Raw genomic sequence first — 15,653 nt, 5'->3', positions numbered from 1 at the left:
TCTCCAACACGTCTCATTCAGCGCACAGTGTGAGGAGGCACATTTCATACACAGAGAAGCTGCACCTCACTGCAGACTCTATTTCCTGCATAAGAGGACGACAGAGCTCTGCATATCAGCTGAACGTTTAAACAGATGTCTGATTACAAAGCCTTTCCAATGTAAGGTTGTGCTTCTAGAGTTCTTAATGTCCCTATCCATTTCAGAAGCCGTGGGATATGAAATTAGCCTCATCTTTAACTATGTAACCCAATCAGAGTATGATGAAATTCTCCCCAAGTCTCCAGCTTTAAAATTCTTCTGCTATTGACCGGTGTAGTTTCTTTTGAAAGGAACCTGTGAAACACGTTGAGGAAGAGAAAAATCTAGAAACTCACCCACACACCCTTGCCCATCCTGTGGGGCTTGAAAGCCCTGATAACAGAGGCAGCGGAAGGAGCCAGCTGTATTGTCACAAAACCCGTGACTGTCACATATAGTGTTGTTTACACATTCATCAATATCTGCAAAAAAGACATGGAACGTCAGACATGAAACAAACACCGGCTGACACACACCAGGAACTAATGGGCAAACAGAGGCAGTCAACACATCTTGATTAGTATGAGATGACGATGTTGATAACAGGAAGGACTATGAAAACACAGTACGTATTAATAAAATAGTTCGATGAGAATAGTGACAATGCTGGACTCCATGAGAAAAACATTTGCTTTTCCTCCGGAAATGTTTTCACACTGAAGTGACTGCTAGCATGGCTCATATGTTTTCAACTCTTCATGTCCAAGGACTGTTATGTTCTCACAGAGGTAATCCATGAAAATATTTTGACCTTTTTGGTTGCAGTAAATGCTAGAAACAGTTTTGACTGCAGTTATGGGTTGGAAGAAAGAAAGGTTTACGCAACCCTGAAGATAACCTTGGCCTTATCTACACAAACTGTGACCTCCCATGAATGGAAATCTGGTAAATTTGGAAGGGAAGGCAATCAGTACCAATTACTCATGAAAAAAGAGATTTTTTTTTTGTATCATCAAGTTATAGGCACTCAAGGCCCTAAATGTCAACGCTGCTCAAAATGATTAGCTGACTTGGAGTTCACTCTGTTCTCTGTAAACTTGATGATAATGACCTTGTACTCATTTTTCCTCTCATTAATAAAATTGTTCTCATAAAAGAGATGTCTTACTTCTCCAAAAAAGAAGTATAAATAGTTAACCTCCTCACCCTGCACATCCACTAAAAGAAATGCTCAACATCCCCCAGTCATAAGAAAATGCAAATCAAAATGACACCTACACACCCCCTCCCTTCAGTCAGAACAGTTGTCATCAAGAACAAATCAACAAATGTTGGTAAGGATGTGGAGACAAAGGAACCATCATATACTTCTAGTGGGAAGGTAAACTAGTACAACCACTGTGGGAATCAGTATGGCAGGTTTCTCACACATTAAAAGTAGAGATACCATATGACCCAGAAATATTATTACTCTTGGATACTTATCTGAAGGAATGCAAGTCAGGATGTCACAAGGAAATTGCATCCTTAGGTTCACTGCAGCACTACTCACAAGTTATGGAAATAGTCCAGATGCCCTACAACTGATGAATGGATCAAGAAAATGTGGCACATAACACAATGAACACAATGGAATAGTATTAAGTGAAGGAAGCCAAGCTCCAAAGGACAAAGGTTACATGTTTGCTCTCCTCTGTGGATGTTAGATCCGAAATCCAAACCTATATGTGGGCACATAGGTAAGGATCATAGGTATGTGTGCATGATCGATCTAAATATGGTATATGCATGTCCACCATAGTGAAGCCCCTTTTAACAATAAACATGTACTTCATTTAACATTAAAGAATACTAGGAAGTTGAAACTTGTTTGGAGTACAGGGTGAAGAGAGGGAGAAAGAGGAGGCATATAGTCAGAACATTTTATGTCCATGTGTAAAAATAGAACACAAAAATTTGGAGACCAGTTTGGGAAGGGTGAGGGAGAATGATAGATCTTGATCCTCAAGATGTTTTATACAGCCAGGTGCCAGTAATTCATGCCTGTATTCCTAATTACTCAGGAGGCTGGGTTCTGGAGATCCCAGTTAGAAGCCAGCCCAGGGAAAGAAATGTCCCTGAGACTCTTATTTCTAAATGCCAAGAAACCAGAAGTAAGGCTGTGGCTCAAGTGGTAGAGCTCTAGCCTTGAGCACAAAAGTTCAGGGGTGGCACCCAGGCTTTGAGTTCAAGCCCTAGAACCAACATACACACACAAGAAAGATGTACTATATGAGAAATGGACATGTTAAAAAATAAAAGCATCTTGTACAGCTAATTAATGCTAATCTGAATGGGAGAGAGAGAGAGAGAGAGAGGGAGAGGGAGAGAGAGAGATTTCCTGAAAAAGGGAGAATTGTGAATGGAGGCTAGCCTGGGTTAAATAGTCAAGACCATGGCAACCAATTAAAAAACTACATGGGAAGCATGAATAAAAGGGTTACAGTTCAGATTGGTCCTAGTAAAAGCAAGACTATTCAAAAATAATGAAAGCAAAAGGGCTGTAGGCATGGTTCAAGTAGTAGTGCACTTGCCTAGCAAGTCCAAGGCTCTGAGTTTAAACTGCAGTAGAGAGAGGAGAGAGAGAGAAAAAAAAAGAAGAGAGAGAGAGAGAAAGAGAGAGAGAGAGGAGAGAGGAGAGAAAGGAGGGAGGGAGGGAGGGAGGGAGGAAGGGAGGGAGGTAATAGAACTCTCTCTTCCTCTCTCCCTCCTCCAACACTTCCAGTTCCTGGCCTTGTTTTCTCTGCCTCTAAATTTAACAGTCCACAAAACACACATTTTCAGAGACACAAATGAAGGAAGTACACAGTATGTTAAAATAATGAAATCATAGCACAAACAATAAGAAAATTACAGGTTAGACTTCACAAGACAGGATTTAACTTGGAGGAACTGCCCTTTTGCAGCCTGAAGAGAGTTATCTGCCATACTAAGCAGATCTTAAGATCTGCTGTATGCACAGTACTTCCCACCGTCCTTCACAGCCTTGCTCCAGGACCACAGGCCTGGGGATGAACCAAAGGCTTTCTCCTCAGCCACAATCCTCGGAGTATATTTCCTTTTCTTTCTTTTTTTATTAGTAAGTTTTTTTTATTGTGAAAATACCGTACAGAGGGGTTACAATTATGTGAGCAAGGTAATGAGTATCTTTCTTATCAAGCATTGTTGCCTCCTCCTTTGTTTCCCCCTCCCATCCCTGCCCTCCCATCCCCCCCAATGTTGTAAAGTTCATTTTTCGACATAATGTCTTGTACATCTCATTATTGCAATGGATCCACCTGTATCTATCCCTTTTGAAACAATTTGTTTTTCCCTTCCCCTTCCCAAATTATACCAATTTCTTAATCATTTCTATTTGCACTTCTCTGGTATAATCTTGAACAGTTATCAAGTCTACCCCTGAATTCACTGTCAGCCTCCTAACCTCCACTTCTTGTACTTAGTGACAAGTTCCCTCACTTCCAGTGTTTCTACACAAATGAATCTCCCTTGCAGCATCAAATATGAAGACAACAAATTTGATCTGGATGCTTCTGAATGTAAGGCAGGGATGATCAATAATTTACAGATTATTATCTACCAGGGAGCTATGTTGCCAATGACTTAACTCAGATGATTGCTAACTTCCTGAAGAAGGGCATTTGTCAAAGAGATCATGCTAGTCTTTGAAACAAAGGCTTTCGGGGATACAAACTTAAAAAACATTTCAATTATCAACTATGTACTAATGTTTATCTAATCTCTCTTTAAGATTGACCTGTGTCCTCTAGAAGCGCTCAGCTGGGACCCATGGAGATGTTCGTCATAAATTAATAGATTATCGTATTGTCCTTGCCTTAACTCCATTTCTCCTATACACCCGTCAACAAATCCAGCCACCCCGCCAGCGATGCTGACATTACCCCTCCCTTTCTTCAACTTCCCTTTCCACTCTACTTCTGATATTACTCACACTAATTGCTCTCCCTATCTCCATCTTGCCTCTCCCTCTAATTCATTTTCCACCCACTGTTGCCAAGATATTCTTTTCAAAAGACTCCCTTGCTCAGAATCTCTTCTTGGCCACCACCACACTGCTTGATAGAGCATAGATCCTCCTTTGTCCTTTGGCTGCTTGCTATATATGTGTGGTCACAGTTCTCAGATAACCTCCTTCTCATTTTCCCAATGTTCCTTGAAAATCCCTAGTCTGGAATTGCTTCCTCACCTAGTACATCCTCCTTGCTCCACCCTAGGCCTTGATCAGAAATGAATCTTATTCCTTCTGGAGCTAGCCCAAGATATTCCTCCTTGCAAGCACTATCTTCTGCTACTCCAGGCCCATTTTGGGGCCCCTCCTCTGCTCTCAGGGCAGTTTGTACCCCTGCTGTGCTTATGAAGGTTACTACCCAGGATGGGAAATCCTCTACAAATCCTTACCAGAAATTTCTCTACTACAATGTCAGGAGGGAGAGAAGAAAGCTACCAGAAATCTGTAGGCTCTTCAGTTCAAATTCAAAGTAAAATCTCTGGCAGAGGATAATGTTGTAATACTGTTCATCAGCACAGGAATGGAATAAATTCATCTGAAGGTGAATAAGCCCCCCAGCAGGTTATGAGTTCCTGGGCACTGTGCAAACAAGACTTACTGCAACAATGATTCACCAAGAAAGTTCAGATGAGCAATACTTTGGATTGTAAGATAAGGGGAAAATCATGTGAAATGTCTGCTGGAAACCAGCTCTTCAACAACTAATATTTTATGAAAATGATATAATATAACTCTCCACAGTGTCATGTTTTCAACAATGAGATGAGGTAATAGTGTAATAAAGAGGACATTTGTTTCCCTTCTCTAACGACCATTGTAAAAACTCGAAACTAGATCAGAATGTTCTTTGATTATATGAGTTCTCACAGATTATTTTCTAATTGTTATTCTGGACAAGTGAACACCATGCTATTTTCCTAAAGATGAATTTGGAGGATGAAGCTGCATTCCAAATCATCCAAATATCAAGTGGTTTTTTTCCCCCTTAACGTTGAAATTAACTAAAGCTAATTAAAATTAGCTTTAAATTACTTAATTAAAACTAATTAGACTAAAGGGATTTGTGAAGGGCCATACATGACAGTGTTATCACGAAAAATACTTATCATCTGTTGGAGTGTCCAGCGATCTTTCAAATGATTGGTCCTGACAATTAGGTATATTTTTATTAGACTTGTTCATTTTTTATGAGTGTGGTTGCTCTGTAGAGGTAGGTGTAGGGGTTGATGTTTCCATGAGGGAAAACATCAAGAAAGAATTGTAGAGCAAAGATAGTGGGTCACTGATGTGGATTCCCCAACCATACATTGCCTAAATGTCAGAAAGAGGAACAGACCTCACTTCTGGATTGTTGGAACTGCCTGTAATTCCTAGTAAGAGACAACATCATTAACAACCAACAAATCCATACTTTTCAGGGTCTTACCTGTTGGTCTGTTTCATAGGTCAGTTTTGCTTGTTTATGTGCCTTTTTTTTTAAAACTTACTATGCTTTCACAAAGATCTAAGTTTTTCCCAAAACCTAATGGTTGTTATCCATGTTTCTACATAGTAGAACAGAACTCAAACCATACACCCCAATTCTCAAATCAAGGTTAAAGCCAGACTCTTGGTGTTTCCCTCTTACTTAGGTAAGTTAATTGGAATTTGAAAAAGTACCAACAACAGTCATGAATTTCCAGAAGGGGACAAATCAGGCCAATTTTGTGTAGTGATCAAGAGATTAAAGCTGTGACCAAAAACCTTGACAATGAAATTGATCACAATCATTGAAATCAAGGTATTTTTGTGTCCATTTTGTTGGTCAAATGTCTTGTTTTCTTTTGTTGTTGTTGGTAGTTGTTTTGAATTTAAAAATAAATGCTTCTCTTAGTGTTGGGACCTGTTCTGAAAATAAAGTATCTTGAAATAATGAGGGAAAAACGTGCTTTTGCTGGGTACCAGTGACTCATGTCTGTAATCTTAGCTACTTAGGAGGCTGAGATCTGAAAATTATGGTTTGAAGCCAGCCTGGGAAGAAAAGATTGAGAAGCCGGGCACTGGTGGCTCACGCCTGTAATCCTAGCTACTCAGGAGGTTGAGATCTGAGGATCACGGTTCAAAGCCAGCCCAGGCAGGAAAGTCCATGAAACTCTTATCTCCAATTAACCACCAGAAAACTGGAAGTGACACTGTAGCTCAAGTGGTACAGCACTTGCCTTGAGCTGAAGAGCTCAGGGACAGCACCCAGGCCAAGTTCAAGCCCAATGACGGACAAAAAAAAAAAAAAAAAAAAGAAAACAAGAAAACACTGTGAGACCCTTACCTCCAATCCTCCAATTAACTACTAAAATGATGGAAGTAGAGCTGTGGTGCAAGTGTTAACCTTGAGCAAGAAAAGCTCAGAGATAGTGCTTAAGCCCTGAGTTCATGCCCCAGTACAGGTATACACACACACACACACACACACACACACACACACACACACACACACACACACACAATTCATTTCCTCAGTTGCTTAGTACCAACCCTTGTATTATCAGTGCCCTTTTTCCAAATTAGGGCAGAACATATCAACCCATTAGGGCAAGGGGGAGTGACTTGTAAGCTCCTCTGTTGCCAGGACGCCTGACAGGGGATTGTGGGAGTGGGATGTCATTTTTGGTCATGAATAATTGACACACATATTTGCAGCTACTACACCCTTGGGGAGAGACGTGGTCTTTCTGATGTCAGAACATTTTTAGATGACCCATATGGCCCATTTTGCCTTAAGGGAAATTTTTTAGGATTATCCTGTTCAGTATCCTTTTTTTTTTCTCTCTCTCTTTTTCTTTTTGTCGGTCATGGGGCTTGAACTCTGGGCCTGCACACTGTCCCTCAGCTCTTCAGTTCAAGGCACGTGTTCAACCACTTGAGCCACAGTGCCATTTCTGGCTTTCTGGTGGTTTATTGGAGATAAGAGTCTCACAGACTTTCCTGCTCTAGCTGGCTTTGAATCTCGATCCTCAGATCTCAGCCTCCTGAGTAGCTAGGATTACAGGTATGAGTCCCCAGCGCCCAGCTAGCATCCTTATTTTAAGAACCAGAAAATTGATGCCCAGAGAGGGAAAGTGACTTGCATCAAGGTTACTCAGCAGTTATTGGCAGAGTTGGCAAAGGAGTGGTCCTCGTTAAGGACAATCTTCTCAACCCAAGTTAGTCGGCTTGCCTCTTAACTAGTGGTGGTTATAAAAGATCTCCCCTACCTTGTGGATTGATTGAACCACATACTGGTATGTGTTCACTGAGAGACGGAAGTCAGAACACATTGCCCGCAACTCATGGACTCCTCACATACTAATGGATAGTTTTGACAAGGACTCGCCTCTTGTCCTAAAAAAAGACTTCACATCTTTGACCTTAAAGCATGAAGCTTCAACATAATTGCTATCTAAGTAGAACAGGTGATGTTTCTCTAGGAAGACTCTCAGAAGAAAACGCATCAGGCACAATGGGGTGACAGTCAGGAAGACTATGCTATCTAGCATAAGCATTCCTGTTGGCGTGATTCATTGTATATATCAAAAATTAAGATAACTAAGGGAAGGGGTGGGGTAAAGGAGGTGGTAAGAACCAAGAGGGTGAAATTGATCAAGATGTACTGTATTCTTCAACTGCTTTGTGGCACCTCCTTTGTATAACTACTTAAAGATAATAGAAAATAAAATAATAAAATAAACATTAAGCTTAAAAAAAGAGGAAATGACCTACTATTTCAGCTGCAATTGGTCCAAAATTTAGTGCCAAATACTTGGAAAAACAGATACAAAAAAAGGAAAGAAAAGAAAAGAAGAGAAAAGAAAGGTCCTAACATTGGAAAGGATGTAGAGTTCCTGCTCAGAGGAAATGCAGACCTCATACTCCTGACTGAAAGGAACAGAGGCCTACCAGGAGACAGCAAATCCTAGCCAAGAAGTGGGACTGAAAGATGTTAAAAGACTGCCCAAAGGAATTTGAAAATGGCATGGCTGTTGGCCCAAAAGAGATTAAAGTTTCTCTCATAGCATAGCGGAAAAGCCAGCGTTAAGTAGAAGATGAGCACAAGTCTGAAAAAAAGAAGTGAAGTGTAGCCAATAGGAAATTAAAAACTGGATTTGGAGATAGTCCAGACAATGCAATAGGATATTGTAGAACTTAAAAAAAAAAAAAGGTCCACTGAGGTCTGGCAACATCCACAAGGCTGGAGAACACAAGCCTATATGTTACAGAGAAGGACTTGGTTCTTATCTCGTCATTAATAAAAACATGATGCTCTTTTGTACAAGCTGACTATCATGTCGTTACTTGACACAGATGGGAGAAATAAAACCCCAAAATGTGAGAACCTGTGATCACTCGTAGCCTAAAAGAAGCGGACCCATTGCAACCATGAGACGTACAAGTCGTTATGTCGAAAACAAACTTTACAACTTTGGTAGGGAGTGGAGGAGGGTTGGGTGCAGGGGTGGGGGGAGGATGGGATGGGAAGGGGAAACAAAGGAGGAGGCTACAATGCTGGATAAGAAATGTACTCATTATCTTGCCCATGTAATTGTAACCCCTCTGTACAGTATTTTCACAATAAAAAGTAAAAAAAAGAAAAGACTGAGGCCGCAGTCTTACAGCTTACAAGTATATTCCAGAAAACAAAGATACTTGATGAGAGACAAGCATCTTAAGGTGCTCAACAGTCACAGAGGTTTATTTATACTATTCTCCAAAAGCTAATGACATGAGCATCCCAATTGATGTCTGTAAGCAGGTCTGAGTTCCAGAAAAATTAAAAGAAATAATTACTGTGATTTTTTTTTTTTTGCCAATCATGGGGTTTGAACTCTGGGCCTGGGTGCTGTCCCTCAGCTCTTCAGCTCAAGGCTAGCACTCTACCACTTAGGTCACAGCATACTTCCCATTTTCTGGAGAAGTTAATTGGAGATAAGACTCTCACGGACTTCCCTGCCTGACTGGCTTTGAACTGCAATCCTTAGATCTCAGTCTCCAGAGAAGTTAGGATTACAGACATAAGCCACAGGCACCTGGCTCGCTGTGATTTTTCATTAACCATGAGCTAGACAACATGTTTTCTTTAGTCATAAAGCCATTCTACTGGAAACCAAGTTAAAAACAACAAACATCCCTAGTTAATGTCTTCAAAAAGCGAGGGAGACCTCTTTGATTAGTTCTACACACCTAATCTCTCTACCCTCCTGATTTTCTCTCTTGGCTAGATCTCCACAAGACATCAGCCTTACTTATAGCCTCACCATCTCACATCCGAAGTTCTGCAATGGCTTTCTAAGTGGGTTTAGTGCTTTCAGTCACCCATCTGAACGCCAACTTCATCACCCATAATGACAGAATGACTTACCCTTGAAACATTCCTATAAGTAAATCTCTACTATCAAGTAACACCTCTTTAGTGTTTCTCCAGAGATAGCAGCAGAACAGGCTAGCCAATGCCCTCTGAGCTTTGGCCATGATGGGGTTCTTAAGATACTTGCTATTCCACCTGGCCCTCTCCCCTTGTATGTTTTACTTTCCTCCTTTTTTGTCTCCCTATTGGGCCATTCTGTCAGGACCAAACATTGCCTGTTGGTAATAATGGAGAGCCTCCTGCACCATAATCTTTACAAACAGATTTAGACTCCTTCATCAGCCAGGGTTCTTGACTTTTACACACATGCTGTTTTCCCTCTTCAGTTCTCATTTCCTGTTGGATGGCACCTCTATATAAGACGCAGCAGAACCAACTCTTGATAGAGCCAATACACCTAAATGATTCTTCTTGGTTGTCATCTTAATAGAACTCACAGAAGTTGACCACATTGTTTTTGAAGCATTCTCTCAGTTTCTGTGGTCCTCTATCTCATGGGTCTCCAATTAGTATTTGAACCACTCCTAGACAGACTTAATTATTTGATCTATAAGTGCTGAGGTCTCTCAGGGCGTAGTCCTGTGATTTCATTTTTTCTCCTTCTATGATCTCTCCTGGTGCTTTTATCCATTCCCATGGTTTCTGATACCATCTATATTTGATGGTGTCCAGTTAATTGCTCCAGTCTAGACTTTTTTAAACACTAAACCCACTGTGATCCAATTGCCAACTGACACACACACACACACACACACATACTATTTAGTAAACAAACATCACTCTTGATTTTTTTCTTTAATGCCAGTATCAGGGCTTAATCTTATAACCTTGACTTTACATTTGACTTTTTACACTCAAGGCTGGGGAGTGAAAAACAACCAAGCTGAGCCAAGCTTCCATATGGCATTTTGCAGGTTAATTGCAAATGAAATATTACTGATTTTTCTGCTTGAGCTGGCTTTGAACCATGATCTACCAGGTCTCAGCTTCCTGAGTATGTAGGATTACAGGCATGAAACACCAACAACAAATGGCTCAAATCACTAGCATTAAAAAAAAATAAATTGCTTCACTTTTTTTTTTTCTGTATCAGCAAATACCACCACCAAATAGCTACTTGCTAAAGTCAGAACCTATGATTAGTCCATTTTCCTCCTCCTTCATGCCATACAGTTAGTCCAGGATTACCTTCAATCTAGTTTATCAGCGTCTACCTCTTAATACATTTAGTGAGCTGGGTGCTGGTGGCTCATGCCTGTAATCCTAGCTACTCAGGAGGCTGAGATCTGAGGATCACAATTCAAAGCCAGCCCCAGCAGAAAAGTCTGTGAGACTCTTATCTCCAATTAATCACTAGAAAACCAGAAGTGGTGCTGTGGCTTAAGTGGTGAAGCACTTGCCTTGAGCTGAAGAGCGCAGGGATAGTGCCCAAGCCCAGAGTTCAAGCCCCACAACCGACAAAACATAACAAAACAAAATTTAGTGAGTCATTCATTTCTTTTCTTCTCAGCACACTATTGGTACTGGAGCATCAGCAACCCATGTCTATCCTGAACTAACTATCCTGGTAATATCCTGGGAGACACTCTGTGATTCTCAATTGCTCCACTAGTCCCACTTCCAAACAGCATTTTGCATTAAATAAGCCTTTAAATATAAATGCCATCAATGAGCCTAGAAACTAGTATGTTAAGTGAAATAGTTACAGAAAGCCGAGTGTCACATAATCTCACTCATAGGGGGAATTTTGAAAAGTTGATTATGTGATGCAAAGTTTTACTTCCAAAATCATAAAAACAAAATGGGGGTGAGGTGATGGGGATAGGCAGAGCACTGCCTAGCAACTCAAGGCTCCAACTTCAAACCCCAGTGAAAAACAGAACAAAGGACTTCTTACAGCCTCACAGTCGCTGGCATGTACACCGCTCTCCCATGGTGCTATCACTACAAATTTTTTCTGAATCATTTGAGACTAGTTGTAGACATGATGACCCTTGACCCTAATAATCATCCGCGTGTGTTAACCCAAAACAAGGATCATTACTGTGTGGCAATGATGGATTAACCAATGCCAGGAGCCTTTCATGTATGAGCAAGGCACGCCCACTACTAACAAGAACCTATCTTGCATGGCCAGAGAGCATCCACCAATGCCAGAAGGTCAACATGGATAGTGTGCCACCTTCCAATCCACACACCTCATCCACACATCTCCAGCGGCCTCAAGGTGGTTCTTTACGACCATATTGGCAAATTTTATAAAAATTATTAATTACTCACATACCTAAGTGAAGATACCATAGTAATTCTTAACGACTGCAATTACAAACAAGCAAGCAAACAAAAATTTAAAAATATAAGCCCCCAAAATCCCCACATAAATTCTTCCAAACGCTTCTTAAACTAGCCAAGAATTTTTGCATATAAAGGCATATTTGTTTTCATTCAGGAAACTCTGGAGATTCAGGCCCAAAAGGGAAAATTTCTGAATATCAATTCAGAGACTGAACTGAATGAAAATGAAAAGTGCTTTGTTCCCAATCCTTTCCTGAAATGGGTTATCACCTGGGGGAAATGGGGACAAACTTTCTCCAGTACACACATAGAAGTCGTCCACAATTCCTTTTCATTATGTGAAAGTCAATCCCGAGTGAATGTTTCAGATTCTAAATAGAACTTCTGGTACATTTTATTTCTTCTCATACATTGTTAAGTTAAACATCATAAATAAACAATGGGGGCTATAGTTTAAAACACTAAAAAAAGCAAAAAAAAAAAAAAAGGAAATGAAAAAGCACAAAGGACAGATAAAAACAAAGGGTGAGATCTGGATTTGACCCTCTCCCCCCAATACTAGTAATTATATTAAAGATTAAGATTAAATATCCTAATAACAAAGTTTGACAGTCTAGATTAGAAAACAAAGCATGCAAGCTACTTAAAAAGAGAAAAAAAATCATTTAGTATAATAAGAAGGCAAGGTCAAGAAAAAGCAAGCTATAGTATTGTATAAGAAGAAACAACAACAAAAAAAAGACAATCCCCTGGGGAAAAATGACAATTCTATAATTAAACTATTGTTGGAAAGCATTTAAAATTAAAGCAAGCCAACTGAAATAAGCAACTGATAAAGGTCCAAAACTAACTACTTATGTAATAAGTGGACAAAAAAAGATCAGCAGGAACACAAACACTTTCAACTGTATAATTTGCAAATTGGCCCTAATTGACCTGTGCCTAGCCACATAATAGACATAATTTTAGGTGCATATCTAAAAGTAATAGTGTTCTGAGCCCTAGCCAGTTTCATGGACTGACGTTAGAAGACACTGACTAAGCACAGTACTAGTAAGGCAGAAATCAATAATGAAAAGGAGACTAGAAAGTCCCCAAATATCTAAAAATAAAGCAAAATATTCGTAAATAATTCAATGGTCAAAGAAAAAAATAGATATGGATCTTTGGATTATTCAAGGTATGTGTCAAGAACAATAGAGTGCCAAGATAGATACTGTCTGGGTCCCAGTAACATAGACTGACACTATCAGCCCTACACTACTGTGCTTCGACTGCTAGAAATCTAGTATAGTAAGTCATTATATTAGCAGAATATTGAGACAATATAATTAGTTTAACAGAGGCAGAAAAGGCATCTATTAAAATTCAAAAGTATTCATGATTAATGAAGCAGAAGTGGAAAGAACATTTTATAAAGTTTCTATTTTAAAAGAATCTATGGAAAACATCACACTAAAAAAAAATTAGGTCTATGGCACAAAGGAAGTGGTGGAGTGCTTTCTCTAGCAAGTGCAAAGTCCTGAGTTGAAATCCCAGGGCCATATAAGAAGTGGGAGATGAGGGAAGAAGGGAAGGGGGAAGGAAAAGGGAAGAGAAAGGGAGAGAGAAGTGGAGGAAAGGAAAGGAGGAAAGGAAGGAAGGAAGGAAGGAAGGAAGGAAGGAAGGAAGGAAGGAGGAAGGGATGGAGGGAAGGAGGAAGGGAGGTAGAAAAAGATTAATCTTTTCCTTGTTAAAGGCAGGAATGACACACTTTGTGTAGATATAGTAGAGATCCTAGACAATGTAGTAAGGTAAGAAAAGATAGAAGGTATAATCACTAGAAGAGAAGAAATAAAAATACTATTACTTGTATAAAATAAGACTATATACAGAAATTCTAAAAGAATTTGCAGATAAACAAATAGAAATAACAAGTGAACTTAACAAGGTCATATATACAAGACCAATGTTCAAAAATCAAATTTAGCGGGGCTGGGAAGAAGGCTCAGTGGTAAAGCGCTTGCCTTGCATGCATGAGGCCCTGGGTTCGATTCCTCAGCACCACATAAGCAAAAAAGAAAAAAGCCGGAAGTGGTGCTGTGGCTCAAGTGGTAGAGTGCTAGCCTTGAGCTGAAGAGCTGAGGGACAGCGCCCAGGCCCAGAGTTCAGGCCCCATGACCGAACCCCTCCCAAAAAAATCAAATTTCGCCCTATGAAAATTGTAAATGCTATTCATAGTAACATAAAAGTACTGAATATCCAGGAATTAAGCCTCCAAAACATTTTACACAAACCCTATACCAAATGTCAAATTAAAAACCCTAAGTGAATAGAGAATATATCTATGCATTAGAAGACTTGATATTGTAAAATGTCAAATTATATCAAATCAGTCTACTGAAATAGAATGAATATTGCAGAAATAGACCATACATATCAGACTACATCATAAATCCCCAAGTCACAGATCAATGAGAAGGACACGCTTGTTAACCAATAATGATGACTTCCTGTGACATCTATTGATGAAAAAGGGAAGCTCAGCCTCTTTTTTATATCAAAAGCAAAAACTAATCAGGTGGGTAATAAATATGAATGTAAAATGTCAAACAATAACAGCTTTTAGAGTACAACATAAAGTAGTATCTTATAGACTAAGGTTTGCAAAGGTTTGGGCTACCAAGTACTCATCTCAAACATCAACCCATTTGTTAGGAAATGGAAAGACTTGGAAAAAATAATATTAAGTGAAGTAAGCCAGGCCCAAAGAAACATAGGTCCCACGGTTTCCCTTATTTGCAATAACTAGCATCTGTGTGGGACAAGCAGAAAACATCAGATAAGATGGTATTAAGCAAAATGAACCCCAAGATAGAGACACAGTGGCTTTTTTCATTCTTGCTATTGTTTCTAATGTATTTATAAGGTACCATGTAATTTTTTTGTTGTTTTGTATGTCCCTCCCCCATGGTATAACCCCTGTTTTCACTGTATTTGATATTGGTGTAATTTGGGGAGGGGAATGGAAAAAAAGTGTTTAAATAGGGGATACAGGTGGACCCATTGCAACATTGACATGTACAGGACACTATGTTGAAAAACAAACTTTACAACTAGCGGGGGCAGGGTTGGTTGAGGAGGTGGGAGGGAAGGGATGGTAAGGGAAAAAAAGGAGGAGGCAACAATGCTTGATAAGAAACGGACTCATTTCCTTGCTCATGTAACTGTAACCCTTCTGTACAGTATTTCCACAATAAAAAACTTACTAAAAATAAATAAATAAAATATTGAACTCCATTAAAATCGTAAGTTATACTTGAAATTGATAATGCCCCTATTAACTTTTTGGTCTGGTTAGTAGGTAAGTAACTAGTTATCTTGGAGATTCATCAGTGGCTTAATTTAGTTGGCTGACTTAAATTTTTAAAGTTTTCCAAAAGTAGAATTAAATATAGAATTTTTCTATCTCCCTGGTGGATTGCCCTTTTCAAAAATTTTTAAATTTTATTGTCAAGATGATGTAAAGAGGGGTTACAGTTACAAATGTAAGGTAATGAGTACATTTCTTGTCGACCATTGTTCCCCCCCCCCCGTTTTTCTCCCACTTTTCCTCCTCCCAAACTCCCTCCCCTCCCCCAAGTTGTAAAGTTCATTTCCAATATAGTGTTTTGTGAGTATCTCTGTTGCATTGGTTCACCCTTTGCCATTTGCCTCACCATTTTGTTGTTCCCCTTCCCTTCCCCCAATCAGATAAATGTATATACAAGACACAGGGTACCAAAACCAAATAACAGTGACAACAGGAGATAAGCCAAAGGGGAAAAAAGAAAGAAAAAAGAAAGAACATCTCACACACAGTACATTAAAAACAACAGCAAAGAAAACCCTCTTCTTTCCATATCTTGGAGT

General features: G+C 39.6%; 1 protein-coding gene across 11 annotated transcripts in view; it reads right to left on the bottom strand.

The window, feature by feature from the left end:
- Ltbp1 (latent transforming growth factor beta binding protein 1) overlaps positions 1–15,653 on the bottom strand; it is a 400,428-nt gene that overhangs the window by 46,061 nt on the left and 338,714 nt on the right. For 6 of the 11 annotated variants that reach the window (XM_042696612.1, XM_042696613.1, XM_042696616.1 and 3 more), the window contains one exon: positions 378–503. The exons of the other annotated variants lie outside the window; for them this stretch is intronic. In XM_042696612.1, coding sequence (XP_042552546.1) covers positions 378–503 — 126 coding nt within the window. The remainder of the gene's footprint in view (positions 1–377; positions 504–15,653) is intronic. 11 annotated transcript variants of the gene reach the window in all.

This window comes from Dipodomys spectabilis, unplaced genomic scaffold (genome assembly GCF_019054845.1).
Source record: "Dipodomys spectabilis isolate Male_0828 unplaced genomic scaffold, ASM1905484v1 ptg000210l, whole genome shotgun sequence".
Lineage (NCBI taxonomy): Eukaryota > Metazoa > Chordata > Mammalia > Rodentia > Heteromyidae > Dipodomys > Dipodomys spectabilis.
This window is presented reverse-complemented; position numbering and strand designations above follow the sequence as displayed.